The sequence below is a fragment of the Coenobita brevimanus genome, chromosome 90, assembly GCF_032717465.1.
Source record: "Coenobita brevimanus isolate Jiangsu-jjx chromosome 90, ASM3271746v2, whole genome shotgun sequence".
Lineage (NCBI taxonomy): Eukaryota > Metazoa > Arthropoda > Malacostraca > Decapoda > Coenobitidae > Coenobita > Coenobita brevimanus.
Window position 1 is genome coordinate 14,840,079 of NC_137043.1, and position 25,557 is coordinate 14,865,635.

General features: G+C 43.7%; 1 protein-coding gene and 1 pseudogene across 1 annotated transcript in view; both read right to left on the bottom strand.

Moving 5' to 3' along the window:
• The window catches only part of LOC145411613 (clotting factor G beta subunit-like), a 32,631-nt gene extending 28,968 nt beyond the window's left edge, over positions 1-3,663 (bottom strand). Inside the window, exon 1 of the mRNA XM_080281622.1 lies at positions 3,428-3,663. Coding sequence (XP_080137748.1) covers positions 3,428-3,663 — 236 coding nt within the window. The remainder of the gene's footprint in view (positions 1-3,427) is intronic.
• LOC145411728 (5S ribosomal RNA) lies at positions 1,709-1,829 on the bottom strand (annotated as a pseudogene).
• Positions 3,664-25,557: the final 21,894 nt, after the last annotated feature.

The window sequence follows — 25,557 nt, forward strand, 5'->3', positions numbered from 1 at the left end:
ATCACCGAGGTAGAGCTGCTGCAATATCTGACTCTGAGCTTTGGACGAACCGCAGAACCTCGCTTCCACATATCGATTACCAATCACTTGTTTGGAGAAAATGTGGCCGCACTCTAAGAGTGGCAAGACAGAGACCCTGAACAACGGGACACTGTTCCACTTGACGACAAACGATTTCATTCAAGTATGGAGGTTATGGGAGCCTGTGTTTATGTACCGCCATGAGCGATGATTCACTTACAATCTCCTGCTAGTATATTGTCCTGCCTTCGATATTTCTATTTCCTCCCCAGATTATTGAGAACACTCTTCCTTCTCATACAGTTTTCTTGTGTATTTCATTTTCCTATAATTTAAAACCTTTCAGTACCAGCGTTGTGGTGTGGTGTGGATGTTGATGTGATAGGAAGCGTTATGAGGAACACACTGAGGTGGTTTGGCCATGTGGAGAGGATGGAGGGTGAGAGACTGACGAAGAGAGTGTATGTTAGTGAGGTGGAGGGGGGAAGAGGGAGGGGGAGGCCAAGGATGAGATGGAGGGATGGGGTGGAGAGGTATATGAGAGAGGGGGGTGTGAGTTAGGAGCAGGGCAGTGAAATGGCGGGGGACAGGGCGACGTGGAGGCGATTTGTTTGTGGCCACCCCAAACGAGATTGAGGCGTCTGGCAATAGATAGATAGACAGTACCAGCCAGTAGAGAAGTGTCAGTAACCTTTTGCTCATAGCTGTACTTCTGCTTGACTACCGAATGTTTACCGAATCGTCATTATAACCATCATCTAAATCTTTGCTTCTACTAGATTAGAGTATGGTATGGTCTGGAAACAGGAGAAAACACAAAACAGAAGCAGGAGAAATAAAAAAGCTGATGAACTATCAACAGCATGCGCCGTAAGCTAGATCGCACTCGCACCATTATTTACGAGTATACGTTATTCATACATGACTCAAACATTCGGAATCTTGTTTATATGATGACACGATGAGAAACAACAGTAACTTCAGTACCTGGTGCATGAAATACCTTTCTCGTGATCCCATCTTCTTTATTATCTTATTCTGGCTAAAGCCAGACGATCTTTTTTAGCCAAGTGTGATTCAAAGGAGCTTGTATGTTGGTACTTGCGACATTGATGAAAAATAATCTATTCCGTCATAGGTCAGACTACTTTATTAGCCTGAGAATGGGCCACAAACCTGAATCTTTATACTGTTAACACTGTGGCGATCAAGACAGCACTACCTTTCTATTTCAGCTAATGCCATATGAGTTTGTATAGCTGAGAGAAAAACAATACCATTGCCTTGGAATGATTAAGACTTCATCTACACGTATCATAATCAACTGAACATCATAAAATTATCCTTTTCTCATTATAGTAACGTGGGTATAGGTGTTCATAACATTCCTCACTTCCGTAATGCACTTCTGTAATCATCTTTGTTATTTATAGTTTATATGGTTATGAGTTATGAGTTATATGATCATGCAGTATTTATAATTGTATATATATATAATTGTACTTGACTATCAGTGATTAATATATATATATATATGGTATATACTGTACAGTATATATATATATATATATATTCATTCATTCATTGCCAGATGCCATGTATCCCAAACGGGGTGGCCAAGGGCTTAGAGTTAATTGTTTTACAGGGAGGGGCACTAATCCTCCACCAACCCCACTTTACACGTAGGGATGCCAATAGCATCTGGTGTTCCCAGGTGGTCACCCATCCAAGTACTAACCAGACCCAACGTTGCTTAACTTCGCTGATCGGACGGGAAGCGGTGTACTGAACGTGGTATATATATATATATATATATATATATATATATATATATATATATATATATATATATATATCGGTGTACAGAACGTGGTATATATATATATATGAGAATGAAAGCGTCATCTTCATTAGAATCAAAAAAATGTACTGAAAATTATTCTTTACAAAGCTATACCACCGATATTCTAATCTTTTATCATGCGAGTCTGGTCTAATCTGCTTTCACTCGATGCTTTATAATATTCAATAAAATATCCGTATTTCATTTTAACACCTCGTTACCTGATTTTAAAATTCTGTATAACTCAAAGGTATTAGGTACGTATCTCTCAAAACTATAATATTTTGTTTTGTAGCATGCCCTCCTCTAGTCGTGCCCTGTAAAGAACTTCAGCTTGATGACACTGAATTATGAAGAAGGACCAATCGACATGTCATAAAAACACCTTCGCTAATACCATCACATAAGTCCTGAATGAGTAAGCTGTAGCACAGACAGAGTACTGGTGCTGACGTGCGAGGACTAACGGCGTTCTCTTCTTAAACCTCCCATCCTTCTTACTACCTCCAAACGATTTAATCGGCTTATGGAGAAAAAAAAATCAGTAAAAGTTAATGAAGGCTCTGTCTAACCTCTCTTGTTAGAAGAGTTTTCCTAAACTGAATATAGCCAGCTGAATGTATGAAGAAGGAACTAAAATTACAGGTAGGCCTAGTAGCTGCATCGGGAATAAGTGGCCTCTAAAAGTTCTAACCGAAATACAAATTCTCAGACTGCTCCCTGCCTCACTCAGGTTTGATCGAGGGATTTTACTATCCACTCATCTGCCACTTCACTGCCTCCCAGATATTAATTGTCACATGGAAGAATTATCGGTTTGACCGGTTTACTCCAATGACTTTTTTTTTCTATTTATATATTAATATTCCTATCAACAAAAAGACTTTTACTCATCTTGGGAGAGACCCTTTGAAGAGCAAGAGTTGCATAGATGCTTCATGAGTATCCTCATTACGAGAAGACTTTCTTTCGTCCGATAAAAGCTTCTGGTGTTACCAAGAACAAATAAATGTACCGTCCTCGAGATATGGGAGATAAAAAAGAACGGGAATGATTGGAACCTACACAGAAATAGATTTTAAAAAAGGACGAGAATGATTGAACCCTGCAAAGAATTAAGCAGCTCATCTGTAGTCCTGGAAAGTGTCGATATTATTGGTGAAAATTTTGCAGATAAGTGTAGGGTGTGTTTGTATGGTGGAGATGATTTGGACTTTATATGGCAGAATTTGTCCTTATGGTAGGGTTGATTTGTATCGCAGGTTCTTTCGGAATTTGTCTGGTAGGGTTGGTGTGTATGATAGGGTTCATTTGAATGGTAAGGTTAAACTAAGTATGGTAAAATTGGTTTGTATGGTAGGATTGGGATGGACTGTGACTGTGTAGTAGCACCGGTTTGAGCTTATTTCACTGATCAAAGAAGAGTTGAAGACAAGTGTGTATGCCTCAGCTTTGTAGGTAGGCTACTACCTGGGTTCTGCATGTGTCTCGCCTGTGTAATACTTTATCTGTGTATGTCTGTATGTGGCTACATTGGGTTTGTAAGTGCTCGTTTGGACTCACCCGGAACGATCAAAGAAACAATGAGCAGCTGTCAGGATCCATCTCTTCTTGATGATGGAGCCTCCACAAATGCCTACCCTTCCTTGCACAACAGGGAGCACCAACACCTGATAGGGGTACTCTTCGGCTGAAGCATCCGAGCCGTTCACAATTCTGGTGCCAGCTACACTGATGGGTGCACTGCCACAGTTGTCTGTTGTCAGATATGCCATGGAGAAATTGGGTGTCTGAGTCATATTATTAGTCAGGGCAGTTCTGATACTTTTTATCATTTATTCGTGGTAACCTCGTCACTTTAATATTTTAAGAGATATTTCTGTTTGGAAGGGTAACAAGTTTCTCGCTAATCTCATCACTACTATACATATATATATATATATATATATATATATATATATATATATATATATATATATATATATATATATATATATATATATATATATGGTGTTACTTCTATTAATATGGACAGGACCTGCTCAGTTTCAGTTGGTTAAAATCCCCAGCCACTCATCAGTAACTGACCTTGTCTTTTGAGCGTGTACGAAGATACTCTCTTGTTCACCCTAGTAACCGAATGATAGATTGATTGAAATTACCATAAAAAGATTATGGCGACATAACAACAGAGGTCACTGCCACCGTACAACAAATGTATAAAGAGAACAAAGACGAAATATATATATACCTATATATACACAAATAATAATGTAACAAATAAAACAAAGACAAAATATATACCTAAATACACAAAAATAAAAATGCAACAAATAAAACAAAAACAATCCTCACACAATTAAATCTACATAAACACGTCGACGACACATCATAAAACTATGCATGAAATAATTAAACTAAATTGGAGTAGCCCAGTATCTTAACAAAGGAGTAGTTAGGACAACAGAGATTTTGAGGAGGGCATCAAGCAACAATGGTCAAGGATCTTCATAGATTACTTCTGTCAGGGTGATGTCCAGCAGTTGTTAGAAGACCGGTCATGGTTTGCATTGAGATATTACTTGTTAGTACAGCAATCATGTAATACGGATATCTAAGCACTAAAGAAGCAAATGTTTGTTTAATTTTAGAGCTATGTCCATTGTCTCTATCAAAGGGGAAGTGAAGGTCAGAATGGTCGGTGAACTAAATGCATATCTTCCAGTATTTTTTATATTGGGGAGGCATCCGGATCAGCATCGGTAGGGCATCATTAAATGGATCGGACTAATGTAAGCAACAACTCCGCTTTTGGTATCGGGACAGCTCAGGTTACGATCTTTTTATTTATTATTGTGTGTTGAGGGAGAGCACTCTTGTGTCAGTGTGTAGCACATCAGAGAGCAAAACTTATAAATGTGTGAACCCTTCCCACTACCTCCCACTTTCCCAAAGACTAATGATCCTCGCCTTGTGACGCTTCACTACTATCTCCAGTCTCTACCGCATCAGAACAATATATTGCTGGCGTTTGTAGTAATTATAAATATCAGTACTGGAAGTAAACATAAAGTGAAATAGAAGAATATGTAATTTCATCCAAATTACTATGATGAGGATAACTAGGTCACTCCTACTGCCAAACTTGATTTCCATCGTCACGTAACACCACATTGACATAGTTTATGAGAAAAACATTCTAGATAGAATTCTGGTAGAATCTTTGCAGACACAGAGCATGAAGCTGGATAAATCACTTATGGAAGTAAATCCTTCCAACCAGCGGGCAAGTGTACTCAGTGGTGAAGATCCATGGCAGCAGCCTCTGTTACCAAGTGAGAGAAGCACCCCGCAACGACCATGGGAGATTGGGTGCTCGGTGTCATTGGCCCACATTTGTACAATACATCACTGAGGCACAGTCTCCCAAGGTCCTGTTTTCTTTGGTAAACTTAAGGCGTTATAACCAGGGCTTCAACAAAGACTGCAGTTATGATGAACTGCAACTGAGATTGAAGAGGGGACAGTCAGAACTCCCGGATCTCTAGTCATGACTCACATCAGAGTCGTCGATTAGATAGCCTATAAGACAGCCCTATATGCATCACATTGTTACTTGTCCACCTTCACTGATTCATCACTGAGTCCTACTTCAAATCATCCATTGGATGGCCCACCGGGTTATCCATCAGACAGACAACTCTCCTCCACATCACGCAGCTGTAAATCAGTCATGGGGTCAATCACCCGCTCTCTGGCAGTATCTGCAGTACGAGAAATTAGACACTAACGTTCTTTTATTAATATCCTATCTCCCAGCTGAAAGCGATCTTGAAGCATAGAATATAAAATTTACTAGATACAGTCTCTGATGGCAACGCTTGTCTCCTGCATACACATATTCAGATATGCCCTAACTACTGCACACATTCTTTCCTTTCAACATATTCGTGTATATATTAGTTTTTTCATGGCGGATTTTGAATGTCAATTAGCTGTCTGTCTGCCTTCTGTTTCTGTAACAAACTGTATCTATCTATCTATCTATCCATCTATATGTTGTGTGCAAATAACTGTGTTACCTCTACAGTGTTATTTGAATTTCCAAAATGGTCGATGGTTACAGAATTGTAGTTGTATTCTAATGAAAATAAGGATTTAGACAATACTTTACCGCAGTAGGGTCTTGTAATGGTGCATTTGCTTTGAGTTGAACCAGGTGTGGGTGTGGTGGGAGCAGCTGTGGAAGGACCGGATGTAGTAGAACCAGGGGTAAGTGTAACTGGAGCAGCTGTAGGTGTAGCAGAGCCAGGTGCAAGTGTGACTGGGGCAGCTGTGGCAGGCCCAGGTGCAGATGTGGCAGAACCAGCTGTAGATGTAGTAGAACCGGCTGGAGATGTAAGTGAAACTGCTGTGACAGGGGCAGCTGTAGGTGTGGTAGGACCAGGACTGGCAGGGACAACTGTGATAGGACCAAGCGTAGCAGTGGTACGACCAGGGGTAACAGAGGGAGCTGTGGTAGGGCGAAGTATATGTGTAACAGAACTAAAGGTAGTAAAGGGAGCTGTGATAGAACCAGGTGTAGACGTGGAAGGACCGGCCGTAGTTATACCTGGGGCAGCTGTGGTAGGACGAGGTGTAGTTGTAGTGAAAGCAGCTGTGGTAGGACCAGGTGTAAGTATGGAGATGGCAGCTTCGGTAGGACCAGATGTAAGTATGGGTGTGGCGGCTGTGGTGTGACCAGGTGTAGGTATGGAGGTAGGATCTGTCGCAGGAGCAGGTGTAGGTATGGAGGTAGGAGCTGTCGCAGGAGCAGGTGTAGGTATGGAGGTAGGAGCTGTCGCAGGAGCAGGTGTAGGTATGGAGGTAGGAGCTGTCGCAGGAGCAGGTGTAGGTATGAAGGTAGGAGCTGTCGCAGGAGCAGGTGTAGGTATGGAGGTAGGAGCTGTCGCAGGAGCAGGTGTAGGTATGGAGGTAGGAGCTGTCGCAGGAGCAGGTGTAGGTATGAAGGTAGGAGCTGTCGCAGGAGCAGGTGTAGGTATGGAGGTAGGAGCTGTCGCAGGAGCAGGTGTAGGTATGGAGGTAGGAGCTGTCGCAGGAGCAGGTATAGGTATGGAGGTAGGAGCTGTCGCAGGAGCAGGTGTAGGTATGGAGGTAATTGCTGGGGTGGGAATAGATGTGTTGGGAGCTGGTATGATCGTGTTAGGAGCAGGTGTGATGATGGGGTCAGGTGTGATGGCAGCTGTTGTTTCTGGAGCAGGTGTACGACGCCCTGTAGGTAGGGACGATGATGAATGAATAAATGAACAATATTAACTATATCAGAAGGTATAATAAATTCTAGATTAGTCAAATGACAAAAATGTTCAGATGAACGCAGTTTCACGCTGGATCCTTTCTCGAGATACAAAAAAAAAAAAAAAAAAAAAAAAAAGCTGAAAGATGAGAGAGTTACCCAGTTATGTAAGAAGGAGTGCAGCCAGTAATACGGTGAGATAAAACTGACGTTGGAATAGATGTTTATAATGTGCTTACAAGACAGCGCAAGGAAGTTAAAGACATTGTGTTTTTTAGAGGACCATGGACTGCGATATGGCTGGAAAGAACGTGTCGTTAACAGAGGTGGTAGATTACAATATGATATGTATAACAGAGACAAGAATATGAAATGTATAACAGAAACAAGAATATGAAATATTTAACAGGGAAGCACGCACACACACACAGTATTGAAGAAACACTGAGAGCAATCACAATAAACAGATACCTGCGAGTGGAACAGAATTTATGAAGGGTTACCACGGTTCAGGGCTCACCCTGTTGTGGCACGGGTTATACTGTCCGCATGGTGAGTCAGTACGAACGATAAAAAGTGTTAGGTGTTGTCTATCTTTATTGCCCAAATATTGTAGTGCAAAATTTCGCTAGACTATCTACTGAACGATTATTGAATAACTCGATGACCTATCTTTATATTTAATCGTACAGTATTTCGTTAATGCCATTTCATATATGAAAAACAGTGCTCATTTTTCATTAACCCTGCCGAAGGGTGTGAAATAGGAGAGAGAAATTTCAAAGGTAATCACTCATTAGCTGTATAGAGATTTTTTCAAGTATTAATATTGTTTCTTAAACATTTCTAAAAACATATTACTATGTTAATAATAAAAAAAAAAATATTCACTGGATGGATATAATATTGACAAATCAACTTAACTGAGCACAGAATAATCATCTGAGGTTATGTGTACTCTATGGTTAATATTTATGAGGAATGGGAGAAACGATTTCATCTAGACGTGAACAGGATAGGACGAAGCTTCAAAAACAAGCGTTAGGAGGAAGCGCAGCACAAACAAGTATTATAAGTGCATGTTGAGTGATGCTTGAAAACTACGAGGCGAATACAGATAGAGGGTGAGAGAAATATGTCCCTTCGTTACGATTAGCTCATGTTTATTTTTCCTTACCCCATACGATTTTATTTAGCTATGTATAGATTTTTGTTCCAACTCTATATACATATAGTAGATTAATAAAAATTCATCAGGCACGGACTCGAGTGGGCTGAATGGAAACCTGACGTTGCATGAAATAAAATGAAGAATTCGTTTTCTGTCTGAATGTGTTATAAAAGTACTTTGATGCTGGTGTATCCATACTGGGCAAACTAGGGGTGAGAAGAAAACAGAGTACATACAGAAATGGGATAGCTAGAATAAGAAATGGCAAGCCAAGAATAATATGGAATGACAAGGAAAAGAAAAATATGAGGGAAGTTGCTGTGCTTGGAAAAAATATTATACAAAATTCCGAATATCTTTTTGTCTAGGTTACCACTTCGAGGCCATGATCTCACACAATAAATACATACCATACGCTGGAACAATATGTTGCACTATTTCCATGTTGCTGAAGAAACTGATAAAGGCAAATCTCATCCTCCCTTCCTGTCGCACCATATAATTACACTGACACGGAAAAGAAACATAAAATTTCCCGAACCACACACCAACACATGCTTTAAAAGATCACGTAGAAATCTGCTGTCAAAAGAAAGGGTGTAAACATCGGATTAAGACGATAGTGCATTTGTTAACATGTCAAACTGGCAAGTGGAAAATCCGGAGTTCGACATTCTCCAGCCAGACAGATTTGTGTATTGTTTCCCCTTGTCACAGTTTACCCAGCAGTACAAATGGGAGCCTGGATGAAACGTGGACTATTTAAAGGGAAGATTGCAAAAATAAAGATTGTCTGCCCTACTGACCCTTGTGTGCTCGATAGGTATTAATCTAAACCGTCCTCTTCGTCTTCTAGTAAATATCTCCGTAGCAGAAACTTACCATCCGGGTGACTGGATATCCGGGCAACATACTTACCTCCCCTTGTGGGTTACCTGTCGTTTCTTAAGTTGGGGGAAGTGTTTCTTGGCCCTGTCCCTTCAGTACGATGACATGTTTTCTCCTTAATTCCTCTTGCCCTGAAGACGACTTATCCAGCTTAGCAGAGCTATCAAGTAGTCAAGAAGTTAGTAAACGTTATGTGAAACTACAATAAAAAGTCTCCTAAAGTAAAATAAAACCACTCGAATAAACAAAAAATAAAGAACATCATCGGAGTAAAATGGGTAACCACATCGCTCCAATGAAACTTTTTTTTTTTTTACTTCACTGAAACGACTTCATTTAGTTTAGGAGAGATTTTTCAAAACAGGGAAGGTAGCTGCAGCCTTCATTGACTCCATTACAAAAAGGCCTCTCCTTAGTTTGAGGAACCGAATGGAAGCCTCACGAGCAAAACAGAATGGTATGTTATTGTAATCAAGGAGTTAAGTATGATGCCAAGAGTACTGCTGTGTTGTCTGGTCCAGTGGTGGGGCCAGAGTGGGGTTGCTGTGGTGCTGTGGCCAAATAAATAAATACAATAACAGAGTGAGGTGGCACGTCGGGAGAGACCTCTGGTGGTAACAGACAGGCCTGCCACTACACCCTTATTACAGTTTACCGAAAGGTTCATTATTGTGAGACCAGAGGAGAAGATGCAACTGATGCAGTGAGGCAGCTGTGAGTAGATTATGGCACCTTTGTTCTAACAACGAAGATCCCTAATACCTTTCAGCAAAGCTTTTGACCAAGTGTAGTCGGATTAGTGTCGATTAGATTCATATCTCACAGATAATGATCATGGAAGTGCATGAAAATACAATTTACTGTAATATTCAGGATAAAGAAGTGTCCTGACTCCATCTGTGAGTGACTAATAACCAAGGAAACTTATTCCTACTTTATACCTAAGGCTCATCAAATTTCATGCAACAGTGACACAATGTTCAATTTTAATGATAAGCCCAACATCGTCAAGTAGAAACAAGCAGACGATAGTAACCAAGCAGACTTTCCTGCCTCATAACCAAGGTTCATCGAATTTCATGAAACCACGACCTACTGATATTAGAGATATGGTACAGTCCCTCCAAGTGAAAATAAATCGATTATCCCTCGCCAAACGTACGAATGGTACTTCTCTGTACAGCAACGATCAAACGTCCCCATAATAACCCATCTCATTCAGTTCACGCTTCTAGAGAATGTCCGTCACTTCTCTCCCTGACAAACCATAGAGCATCATCTTTGGCAAGGGAAGCATACCAGGCCTCTCTCAGTTTATCATTAGCCAGCAAAGGAAAGTGGGAATTAGAATTGCTGTGCCATACGTTCTTTTGGCCCCTAATGTAGAAGTCAGGACGGTCCCTGTCCATCGCATCTATGGCATGTTGATAGCCTTTCTCCCTCACACATCATAATACAAAGAATCATGATCAGAATATCATATTAAACGTCTCTCAGCTTTAGAATGTTAGTAACCGGAGTACAGTCGTCGATTACTGGATAAACACTTATCCTGACTTTACTGATTTATGTGATCATCATTATGTTTCCCGCACACACACACACACACACACACACACACACACACACACACACACACACACACACACACACACACACACATGCAGGGAGAGAGAGAGAGAGAGAGAGAGAGAGAGAGAGAGAGAGAGAGAGAAAGCGTGTGTGTGTGTGTGTGTGTGTGTGTGTGTGTGTGTGTTATAAGTAGGGCACTTCCGGTTGTTCCTCTCTGGGAACAGTGGCGTGCCTTTCCTCTTTTACAAACCACAGGCCTATAATGTTACTCACTGGTTGGGTAGGAAGTACTTGATTAAGGCCACTTCTAACCCCTGCCTAACTTTCATTGCTGACCCAGACTCGACCAAAACCTTACTTGTTTCAGTGACGTATAAAGTAATTTAGCTGACTCTTTAAACAATAGGCTAAACAATGGGTTAAACGTGGCTTCATAAATGATTACAGAAATACACTAGTATCAGCTTAGCAGTGAGATATACTGACTACAAGTGACGATCATTGGTAGGCTGTTTAGGTACACTTGGCTGTCTCGCGATGTGATGCCGAAAACAAACAGAGCAGGGATATGTAAGCTTTGTCCAGTCACCGACGACGCATCACCATATGTCTGAGTAACAAAGCACGCCACACGCAGACACACACAACTAGAATCTTTAAACATTATTTGATAACCTAAACCGGGTACCAACTACATGATGTAATTAGTCTTGTGTTTCCATTCATCTACAATCATCGGCTTAACTTTATATCCACAATTAGGAAAACGGGTGGGCAGGATCCAACACACACACACACACACACACACACACACACACACACACACACACACACACACACACACACACACACACACACACACACACACACACACACACACACACACACACACACACACACACACACACACACACACACACACACACACACACACACACACACACTAATATTCCTACTTTTAGAATGATCAGCAAAAAGGGACCACGTTCCTCTTCATCATTCAAGTTTTTAAAATTCAAGATTCAGTGACAAAGCTGAAACGAATCACACAGCACAGGTCACCTCATTATTCACCTCAGCCCCAGGACGTTATTAACATTTCATTCTTGCTTATAACAGACAATTTTAGTTACCTTAGGATAATATTTTGTAAGAGAAAAAATTAACGAAGAATGAATCCAACCCCTCCTTTGAAATGTCCCTCCCAAGCAAGAGACATCACGGTCCTAAGGGAGTGGAAGCGGTAGATGACGTATATTGATTCATTCTGTCACCCTAGCTGAACAGCTTAGACTCTCAGAATTTGTGTTCGGTAAGAGCCAGTGACTGTAAGACTTTAAAAAAAAACGTGAGGTATTTAACACAAAGGTTGGGTTCTTGTTTCATCTTGTGTGGTGAAGTGTCATGAAGACTAGATGAAAGATGTTTACCTGCCCCAGTTACTGAAAGTCCATGAAACCATACTGATGTATGGCAAGATACTCAGTACATTTCTTATTTGGTTATGGAGAGTTTTCGTAACTACTGTTTGATAAGGAAAGGAACCATGGCCCAAATAAACCTGAGAAGGGAGACGAGTAAGAAAAAGTTTTCGGCAATTTTCAAGATTTTCTGTAAACACCTCGCAGTATTAGCTTGAGACAGAGATACCTCTATGTCATTTTGAGGCAGCTAACTCTCACATGACGCGGCGTTAGATCAGACATTAGATACAGACATGTTAACTGTTATTCCCATGTTATTCCTACACAAGTAATGATTGAAAAAAAAATAATAATAACCCCATATTAATTCGGTTAAGCAATTAGGAAGGAAACACACTTGTGCATGTGATTTCAAGATTTCCCAAGAAGTGAGTCGCTGATAAAGGAGACTATTATCATTACCTCATAATTTTATTTCCCACAAGCAATGCTAGTCAACCAGAAACTGATACGTAATACATAAGTGGAACCGTCAACAAATAACGCATTGAAAGTGGTCACTCGCTACAGTACTTAACTCATCATTTAGGCCTTCGAAATTCTGGCTCCACCTTACAGAACACGCGGTCCACACAATATATTTCATAATACTAGTAAGACAGAGACCATTCCTTTGACATCCAAATTAAAACAGCAGTGCAGTCCTTGTCACATGTATCTTCACTCGCACTTATTCAATCTACCTCTGCCTTCCGTCATTTTCTTGCCTTCTCACCTTCCATACGTGGCATATTCACAAGTACCAAGAAAAAGAGACAAAGATACGTATTATAGCAAGATTTTTCTTTATTTAATATATTTAGCAACAAAATGAGTTCAACGGCACACATTACTTAATTCTGAGTCTGAGAATGGTGGGTACTATTTCAGATAGTCTACTGTAATAAAATACTCATATGGTAGTATTTGGTTATGATACAGAATGTGGTCTTTTACATAAAATATTGCTTTCACATACGTATTGCTTGTTCTTATAGCTGTCCATATTTTATTTATTAATTCAACTATTTCGCTACCCGAATGCTTGTTACTCGACCTTGTTCCAATGGTTCTTGGTGCACTGCCATCCTTTCATTTTCATCCCTCGTATGAAGGGAATTTTACTACCTCTTGTGCGTCGTACAGGGAATCGTGGCTTATGGGAAGGTATTGTAGTCACACACTTTGGTTGGACCAATCAGCCTATTACACTCATACATTCATTTTGTGTTCCGTCTTATCTTGTAAGCAATTATATATATATATATATATATATATATATATATATATATATATATATATATATATATATATATATATATATATATATATATATATGCTCTAAAGGATCTTGTCCGGAAGAAAGATGATCGATCCTAACCCTCAACCTATAGACAAGTTCCATTAATGTCTTGCATTTTGAAAGTCTGTGCATCAGTATTCAATAGGAAAATGTAAAAGGATCTTTCCTTTCATAATTTTCTTTCTTACCCTCATTATGAGTTCCGTAAGGAATGCACAACTGATGATTTTGCATTCGTCTCTGTTCATTGCTTATCCGATGTTTGGGATTTTAGTGAAATCTTGTAGCTGCACGATATACTTCAAAGGCCTTTGATAATGTCTGACATAAGTTTTGAGTTTTCGAATTCCCCCCCTACGGTTTCTATCATTCTTTCCGTCTTTATCGCAAGCGCTCTCTCTGGTCGTTTTGTACTTGCGGTTGTACACAGCTACTGTATTCTAAAACTATAATTACCAGTTTTCCTCAGTGTATTGTCCTTTCACCTCTATTCTCCCCAGTCATTAAGGACTATCTGAGCTGCACAGCTACCCCTAACCATTCATATGCTAGTTTCTCTACCTTTACTCTTCCAACACTAACACCTGTGCCACCACACGACCACGTGTCACCACACTAAAATATTTGCCACCACACCATAACCGGTACCCTGACATCACTTCCAGTGTCACTGCACCAAATCATCACCTGTGCCAAGACATTACCACCAGTGCCACCATACCACATCATCACCTGTGCCACCTCACTACATCATCACCTGTTTCACCACACTACATCATCACCTGTGTCACTATACCACATCATCACCTGTGCCACCTCACTACATCATCACCTGTGCCACCTCACTACATCATCACCTGTGCCAACACACTACATCATCACCTGTGCCAACACACTACATCATCACCTGTGCCAACACACTACATCATCACCTGTGCCAACACACTACATCATCACCTGTGCCAACACACTACATCATCACCTGTGTCACTATACAACATCATCACCTGTGCCACCACACTACATCATCACCTGTGCCACCACATTACATGATCACCTGTGCCACCACACTACATCATTACCTGTGCCACGACACCACATCATCACCTGTGCCACCACACCACATCATCACCTGTGCCACCACACCACATCATCACCTGTGCCACCACACATCACCTGTGCCACCACACCACATCATCACCTGTGCCACCACACATCACCTGTGCCACCACGCTACATCATCACCTGTGCCGCCACGCATCACCTGTGCCACCACGCTACATCAGCACCTGTGCCACCGCATTACAACATCACCTGTGCCACCACACCACAACATCACCTGTGCCATCACACCATATCATCACCTGCGCCCACAGCACCATACCAACACCTGTGCAGCCGCACCCAGTCATCATCTGTGCCACCATACCACACTACCGGTCCCACTTATTTATATACAGACTACCAACTATGTAAATACTAATTCTTGATCATTCTGATGTAAATAAATGTCTTTATTATCTGCTCATACATTATTTCATAATATGCTGTGACAGCCAATTCTGCTGACTCCAGTTAGTTTAAGATCATTCTAATGTAAATAAATGTCTTAATTATCTGCTCATACATTATTTCATCATACGCTGTGACAGCCATTTCTGCTGACTCCAGTTAGTTTAAGTCTTGACTAAGCTTGGCGTTTCAGCTCGGCCTTCTCCCACGCTTTGATGGCAGAACAGACTATAATAGACTCTCGTCAAGGTAGGCTGTGTCACTACTCCTCCTGACCGAGTCCTGTATTCCTCAAACTTTGTAATTAATTCAAGAATACAGTCGACAAATCTTCTCTACAATTTGGTTCCAACCTCAAGACGAACTGAATCTGCAGCACTTAGTATTTAACAAACAATAGTCATCCGCTGCATATTGGTGGAAAGCTGGTGGGATTCGTAACAAAAACTCGCAGCATTCTCCTAGAAATCATACATTTTGCACCTGAATCATCGCCTGTTTCTGTGCTCCTACAACTAGAGGGTGTTTAATGTGATAACTATTGCTGTGTTGTTTTGCTGTTAGATTGCAGTACTTTCCAGGTCTTATACTACATCACCATTGTTTCTGTATTCATCGTCATTACATTGTATCAGTGGTACGGATTTCCGTGTATGGCGCGTTTATTCCGTGCATTTAAAGGCTATGCCAAGATACATCGTCGTCCCTCAGCTTCACAGTTTTTTTGAAAATTCGTCTTATTGTATTCTGACCTCAGAATCCCTGAGAACGAGCAACATTAAGTCGAGTCATTACCAGGGTGGCTTTAAGATGAACTAAGTCCTGAGTGTGACGATTCCGTTGTGAGGCCTATCTTCACTTCAGCTTCACCTGTAATTAAAACTGAAGCAATTCGAAAACTAACCATCAGTCTATCTTGGCTTTAGAAATATTTTTGGACACTTATATTATTTATTCAGGCGTTGTAATGCTACGCGTTCTAAGTCTACATTCCCGTAAACATTGTTCAGGGAAAAATTTCCTCGCCTTCTGGTTTACTCACTGACCACTCATCCAGCATGTTTTCACCTCAAAGTACAACAATTAAGATCTTGCCACAAAGCCATGCCGTACACGAGCTTTCAGGAAAGGAAGATAATACCAGTATTCAGTCTTACCTCTCCGACTGTGAAGATGTTATGCACAATAGTAGCATTACGAATACAGATGACAAGATTTCTTTCATTCTTTCACATGTCAAGCCTCGTAGTCTCGCAGTCGATGTTCTAAAGGCATCTGCCTGCAAAGATGCATCTCAAGTCAAAGACTGCGATAAGTTCAAACGTGCTTTGATCAGGACCTTTGGGACTGGTACTGATGGTTCCTTGGTTTTCATTTTTCGTAAGGATGACAGGACTAAGGAAAATATTACATCTCGTGATCTGCTCATAGCTCAGGCACGAACCTGGGATAAAGGTGTCGATGCTTTAGACTGCCTAAAAGATTTTGAGCTGTACAATGATGACAACACAGCCATGCCTAAAGTCAACATGATTAACCTAGTCGGGTGCATTCAATTTATTTTGTGTCTTCGTGATCAGGGCAGACAGGAAGCCGCTAAGTTTGAATATAAACCCATAGACGTTTTGGTTGATCTAACAAAGAAAAATAAGTTGGAAGGCAGATATTCATACCTACGTGCCACTGCACCAGTAAGTACTTCCAGGGGAAATACTTCCGTTCTTGCTGCTACAGGTACCCACGTGCCACTGCACCAGCAACTGTTCCCAGTCCAAACACTCTTGTTCTTCCTGCTACAGGCACGAAGCTAGAGAAAAAAATCCAATTTGTGTAGAATGCAAGAAGTGTGGTCATGCAACAGATAAATGTTTCTATAGGAAGTACCTAGATAACTCTCTCTCTCTCTCTCTCTCTCTTTCTGCGTCGCGCAGTACCCGTCCTCAGCGGGATTCATCTCGGTCATTCTCCCAGTCGGCCTCAACTCAACCAAAACCGTTCAGTTCGAGAACTCGAGTCGTACTCCACTAGGTCGTGGTGGTACTAAGTGGTGTGTTGTTTATCATTCATCTGGTCATAATAAAGGTCAGTGCTCCCTTGTTCTCCAACAACAGACCGAATATGCTAACCATACATCACGTCAGGGGGAAGGTCAGTGCCGTCAGTCAAACAATCAAAGTTTATTATTCTTCAGAAATGTGCACTGTTGCTTCAGTCATAGCTCCACTACAAAAGGTGGATATTTTGTTCGTCCCTTGGTAGGTCAGCAGATGAAAGTAATCACTCGCCATGGACACTGGTGCGTGCGCTAACCTCATTTCCCATTCTTTATTAAATAGATTAGTGAATTGCATGCCTCACACACACTGGTCCATCCACCCACCTGATACCCAGTTGTCCGATGTTACTGAGGATCACATAGATATCGTTGGTACGGTTACACTTACTTTTCGAATGTGACGCTTTGATTAGCCCATTATTCCTGATTTTCACATTACAAAGACGTTTCCCTTACCATCAGATGGCCTGCTTGGTCTGGATACTATGGGTTAATAAGACATTCATGGTCACCCTCGTATTAAATATATACAATTTGGTTCTTACCTAGACAGAAGTGAAGTCAGTGAATGTACAGTCGTGTTCATAATCACCTATCCTCTAGTAGCCCGTGCCTCAGGCTGCTTCCTTTATGCGCGGCAAGTCACAGGGAAGCAAGAGGGACTGAGAGGGAGGGGTAAAGAGAGAAGGGAAGGTGGGTGGAGGGAAGAATGATGGTGTGGAGGTGGTGTGAGGGAGGGAAGGGAGAATGAATGCGAAATGTTGATCACATTACTGTATTTGTCTATTTTCTTTCATTCAGGGCTTGATATAATGGAGTTAATAATTTGATAGATAATGCTGCATTACATTATGTATACCGGCGTCAGATAACGAGCTTTAGATTGGTGCTGATATCAAGGGCTGGTTCGTGAGAGAAATATACTGATGTGTCAGATCAAATATTGATGCAGAGCCAGATATTTGTGTTTATCAGTATATTTCGGAATCTGGATGGCTTGTAATTAATTTGGGAACTAAATATCATATGCAACCATTGACATGGTTGTGTCCACAGTAAACAGGATCATCCTCTCGGTATACACTCCCTCTATACAGTCACCATCATGTCAACTCTATTATGGCATGTCTTTATGAAAAGGCTAGTTAAGATACTTGTGCATAAAAGATAAAAAAATTTTATGTGTGTGCACATGGGTGGATATAATAACGATGTCTCATAAAATGTTAGAAGAAAAATAAAACAAAATCTTGCCCAAACTCCCGAAATATATATATATATATATATATATATATATATATATATATATATATATATATATATATATATATATATATATATATATATATATATATATATATATTTCAATTTTTACCGACATTGGTAAGGCCAAAGCAACAAGGAATGCCTTAGGAAGTAGTCCAGTGGACTCCTGCTTCTTAATAACCTCTTGCAGTCTTCGCGGTAGCGAGGAAACAATTTTGTTGATGGTTTGCTGGTTTCGTCTGAACAGCTCCTGCTCGTCCGTTGTGTGGTGGAGAAGGCAAGCCCGTGTCCTCTCGTTCTCTGGCTCCCACGCGTTGACAATCTGGGCCCACACAGTCTTGATGGCTCTGCACTGTTTGATCTGTCACGTCAGCATATTTCACACGAGCCAGAAATTCATATTACCACCTATCTAAAGCTTGTTATCCGACGTCGCTATACAAGATGTAATGCAGCATTACCTACCGAATATTAACTCCTTTATATCATTCCCTGAATGAAAGAAAATAGACAAACACTGTAATGTGACCACCACTTCGGATTTCATTCTCCCTCCCATACCTACCCTGGGAATCGGAAAGAAAGTATCAGGAAAAAAAGTAACAGTCAAAAAGTAACAACTTTTCCTAGGTTAGGTCAGGTTAGATTAGGTCAGGTTAGGTTAGGTTTGGTTAGATTTGGTCAGGTTAGGTTAGGTTAGATTAGGTTAGGTTAGGTTAGATTAGCTCTTTCCCTTACTTGTTTTACTGTTACTTTTTTTCCTAATACTTTCTTTCCGGGAATCACCTACCCTCCCTCACTCCACCCTCTCACCACCACTCGTCCCCCCGCCCACCTTCCCTTCTCTCTCTGGCCCCTCCCTCTCAGCCCCACTTACTCCACTGTGACTTGCCGCGCATAAAGGAGCCAGCCTGAGGCACGGGGTACCGGATGACAGGTGATTATTTTTGACCACGACTGTACACTGAGGCTGGATGAGGAGGAAATGGAAAATGTGAGTGCGTTTATGTATTTGGGTAGTGTGATGAGTAAGGATAGAATTTAGAGGGTGAAGTGCTTGAAAGGGTACAACAGGGAAGAAAGGTTGCTGGTTCCTTGAAAGCAGTGATAAGAAACAAGGAAGTGAGCATGGAAGTGAAAAAGCTACTACATGACAGTATTGTGATACCAACTCTAACGTATGGAAGTGAAGCTTGGACTTTGTTGGAGGGCCTGAAGTCAAGAGTGAGAGCATTGGAAATGAGTTATTTGAGAGGAGCATGTGGAGTCACATGGAGAGACGGACTGACAAATGAGAATGTGAAGGAGCGTTGTGGTGTGGATGTGGATGCGATAGGAAGCGTAGGGAGAAACACACTGAGGTGGTTTGGCCATGTGGAGAGGATGGAGAGTGAGAGACTGACGAGGAGAGTGTATGTGAGTGATGTGGAGGGGGGAGAGGGAGGGGGAGGCCAAGGATGAGATGGAGGGATGGAGTGGAGAGGTATATGAGAGAGGGAGGAGTGAGCTGGGAGCAGGGCAATGAAACGGCGGGGGACAGGACGGCATGGAGGCGATTTGCTTGTGGCCACCCCTAAAGGGATTAAGGCGTCTGACAATAGATAGATATACAGACCTCGAGACGAACTAAATCTGCAGCACTTAATATTGAACAATAATTACCCGCGAAACCACAACATCACCTGTGTCACCACAACACACAATCACCTACGCCACCATACCACATCATCGCCTGGGCCACCATACCACATCATCGCCTGGGCCACCAAACCACATCATCACCTGTGCTACCACACCACAGCATACCCTGTGCCACCACACCACACTACACCCTGTGCCACAACACTACACAATACTCTGTGCCATCACACCACACCATACACATCATACCCTGTGCCACCACACCATACCATCCCCAGGGTCACAACATCACATCATCACCTGGACCACCACACCACACCACACACCACCACCTGTACCACCACACATCACAGCACCACCTGTACCACAACACATCACAGCACCACCTGTGCCACCACACAACACCACACCAACACCTGTGCCACCGCACCACACTATAACCTGTGCCACCACATCACACCGTCATCTGTGCCACCACAACACAACATCACCTGTGCCACCACACCACACTATAACCTGTGCCACCACACACAAAACATCACCTGGGCCACCACATCACACCACACCATCACCTGGGCCACACACCACATCACCACCAGCACTTCCACAAGCGCCATCACCTGGTTCAACACACTACATCATCACCTGTACTACCAAAACACACCATAAGTAGTGCCACCACACCACACCGTAATCTAAAGCCACCACGCCACACCATAACCTGTGCCACCACACAACACTATAACCTGTGCTACAACACCACACCGCACCATCACCTGGGCAACCACACCACACCGTCACCAGTACTACCACACCACGCCATCACCCGTGCCACCACACACACCATCCCCTGGGCCACCACACCACATCACACTACACCATATCATACCATCACTTGTGCCATCACATCACATCATCACCTTTGCCATCACACCCACTATCATCTGTTCTACATCACATCATAAATTATGCCACCACACAACACCATAACCTGTGCCACTACGAGTATACCACATCATAACTTGTGATACCACACCACACCATAACTTGTGTCACCACGCCGCACCATAGCCTGTGTCACCACACTATATCATAGCCTGTGCCACCACACTATATCATAGCCTGTGTCACAATAACACACCATCATCTGGGACACCACACCACACCATCACCTGTGCCACCTCACCATATCACTCCACAACTGTGTTATCACACTACAACACCAGGGCCACCACACCACACTATCACCTGTGCCACCACACCTTAATCTGTGCAAACACACTATCACCAGGGCCACCACACCACACCATCACCTGTGACACCACACCATAATCTGTACAAACACACCATCACCAGGGTCACCACGTAACACCATAGCCTGTGCCACCACACCACCTCATCACCTGTGTCATCACACCACACAATACCACATCACCACATGTCCCACCACATCACACCATAACCTGTGCAACCACACCACACCATAAACTATGCCACCACACCACACCATAACCTGTGCTACCTCACCATCCCGTAACCCGTTCCACCACACCACGCCACACCATCACTTTGGCGATCACATCACACCACATCATAACTTGTGCCACCACACCACGCCGTAACCTAAGCCGCCACACTACACCATCACCTGAACCACCACACCCTGCTATCACCTGGGCCACCATAGCACACCTTCATCTGTGTCACAACACACACCATGACCTGGGCCATCACACCACACCTTCACCTGGGCCACCGTACCACACATCACCTTGGCCACCACATTACCACATCACCTGGGCCGCCACACCATCACCTGTGCCACTCTACCAAACAATCACCTGAGCCACCACACTGCATCGCCTGAGCCACCACATCACACTTCATCTGTGCCACCATACCACACCTCACCACCTGAGTTACCTCACCACACCATCACCTGTGCCACCACACCATCACCTGTGCCACCACACTATCACCTGTGCCACAACACCATCATCTGTGCCACCACACTATCACCTGTGCCACCACACTATCACCTGTGCCACCACATCATCACCCGTGCCACAACACCATCACCTGTGCCACCACATTATCACCTGTGCCACCACACCATCACCTGTGTCACCACACTATCACCTGTGTCACCACATCATCACCTTTGCCACCACACTATCACCTGTGCCACCACACTATCACCTGTGCCACCACATCATCACCTGTGCCACCACATCATCACCTGTGCCACCACATCATCACCTGTGCCACCACATCACCTGTGCCACCACACCATCACCTGTGCCATCACAACATCATCTGTGTTACCACAACATCACCTGTGCCACCACACTATCACCTGTGCCACCACATCATCACCCGTGCCACCACATCATCACCCGTGCCACCACACCATCACCTGTGTCACCACATTATCACCTGTGCCACCACAACATCACCTTTGCCACCACACTATCACCTGTGCCACCACACCATCACCTGTGCCACCATATCATCACCTGTGCCACCACATCACCTGTGCCACCACACCATCACCTGTGCCACAACATCATCATCTGTGTTACCACAACATCACCTGTGCCACCACACCATCACCTGCTCCACCACACCATCACCTGTGCCACCACACTATCACCTGAGCCACCACAACATCACCCGTGTCACCACACTATCATCTGTGCCACCACAACATCACCTGTGTCACCACACTATCATCTGTGCCACCACAACATCACCCGTGTCACCATACTATCATCTGTGCCACCACAACATCACCCGTGTCACCACACTATCATCTGTGCCACCACAACATCACCCGTGTCACCATACTATCATCTGTGCCACCACAACACCACCTGTGTCACCACACTGTCACCTGTGCCACACTATCACCTGTGCCACCACAACATCACCTGTGCCACCACACCATCACCTGCTCCACCACACCATCACCTGTGCCACCACACCATCACCTGCTCCACCACACCATCACCTGTGCCACAACACCATCACCTGCTCCACCACACCATCACCTGTGTCACCACATCACCTGCTCCACCACACCATCACCTGCTCCACCACACCATCACCTGTGTCACCACATCACCTGCTCCACCACGCCATCACCTGCTCCACCACACCATCACCTGCTCCACCACACCATCATCTGTGCCACCACATCATCATCTGTGTCACCACACTATCACCTGTGCCACCACACTATCACCTGTGCCACCACACCATCACCTGTGCCACAACACCATCACCTGCTCCACCACACCATCACCTATGCCACCACAACATCACCTGTGCCACCAAAACATCACTTGTGCCACCACAACATCACCTGTATCACCACACCATCACCTGTGCCACCACAACATCACTTGTGTCACCACACCATCACCTGTGCCACCACAACATCACCTGCATCACCACACCATCACCTGTATCACCACACCATCACCTGTGCCACCACAACATGACCTGTGCCACCACACCATCACCTGTGTCACAACACCATCACCTGTGTCACCACAAATCACCTGTGCCACCACAACATGACCTGTGCCACCACACCATCACCTGTGTCACAGCACCATCACCTGTGTCACCACAAATCACCTGTCCCACCACAACATCACCTGTGCCACCACAACATCACCTGTGCCACCACCCCATCACCTGTGCCACCACACCATCACCTGTCTCACCACAAAATCACCTTCTCCACCACACCTTCACCTGTGTCACAACAATATCACCTGCTCCACCACACCATCACCTGTGCCACCACACTATCACCTGTGCCACACTCTCACCTGTGCCACAACACCATGACCTGCTGCACCACACCATCACCTGTGCCACAACACCATCACCTGCTGCACCACACCATCACCTGTGCCACAACACCATCACCTGTGCCACAACACCATCACCTGTGCCACAACACCATGACCTGCTGCACCACACCATCACCTGTGTCACAACACCATCACCTGCTGCACCACACCATCACCTGCTCCACTACACTATCACCTGTGCCACCACACTATCACCTGCTCCACCACACCATCACCTGTGCCACCACACTATCACCTGCTCCACCACACCATCACCTGTGCCACCACACTATCACCTGTGCCAGAACACCATCACCTGCTCCACCACACCATCACCTGCTCCACCACACCATCACCTGTGCCACCACACCATCACCTGTGCCACCACACCATCACCTGTGCCACCACACCATCACCTGTGCCGTGCCAGAAAACCATCACCTGCTCCACAACACCATCACCTGTGCCACCACACCATCACCTGTGTCACCACAATATCACTTTCTCCAGCACACCATCACCTGTGTCACCACACCATCACCTGTGTCACCACACCATCACCTGTGTCACCACAATATCACTTTCTCCAGCACACCATCACCTGTGTCACCACACCATCACCTGTGTCACCACGCCATCACCTGTGCCAGCACACCATCACCAGCTTCACCACACCATCATCTGTGCCACACCATCACCTGTGCCACCACACCATCACCTGCTCCACCACACCATTACCTGTGCCACCACACCATCACCTGTACCACCACACCATCAACTGCTCCACCACACCATCACCTGTGCCACCACAACATCACCTGTGCCACCACACCACCACCTGTGCCACCACATTGTTATTTTTGCCACTCCACCACGGAATTAATTATTCTGTTGTTATGGGTGTCTGTATAGTCACTTTATATTATTATAGTTTGTATCTCCTTAACCTATCTATCTATCTATTGCCAGACGCCTCAATCCCATTTGGGGTGGCCACAAACAAAACGCCTCCACGTCGCCCTGTCCCCCACCATTTCACTTCCCTGCTCCCAGCTCACACCCTCCTCTTATATACCTCTCCACCCCATCCCTCCATCTCATCCTTGGCCTCCCCCTCCCTCTTCCCCCCTCCACCTCACTCACATACACTCTCTTCGTCAGTCTTTCACCCTCCATCCTCTCCACATGGCCAAACCATCTCAGTGTGTTCCTCATAACGCTTCCTATCACATCCACATCCACACCACAACGCTCCTTTATATCCTCATTCGTCAGCCTGTTTCTCCATGTGACTCCACAGGCTCCTCTTAAATAACTCATTTCCACTGCTCTCACTCTTGACTTGTGTCTTTCAAACAACGTCCAAACTTCACTTCCGTACGTTAGAGTTGGTATCACAATACTGTCATGTAGTAACTTTTTCACTTCCATGCTCACTTCCCTGTTTCTTATCACTGCTTTCAAAGAACCAGCAACCTTTCTTCCCTGCTGTACCCTTTCAAGCACTTCACCTTCCAAACCTCCATCCTTACTCATCACACTACCCAAGTACTTAAACGTACATTTTCCAATTCCTCACCATCCAACCTCGCCGTACATTCACTGACTTCACCTCTCTCAAAGACCATCACTTTACTCTTCCCTACATTCACCTTTAGATTC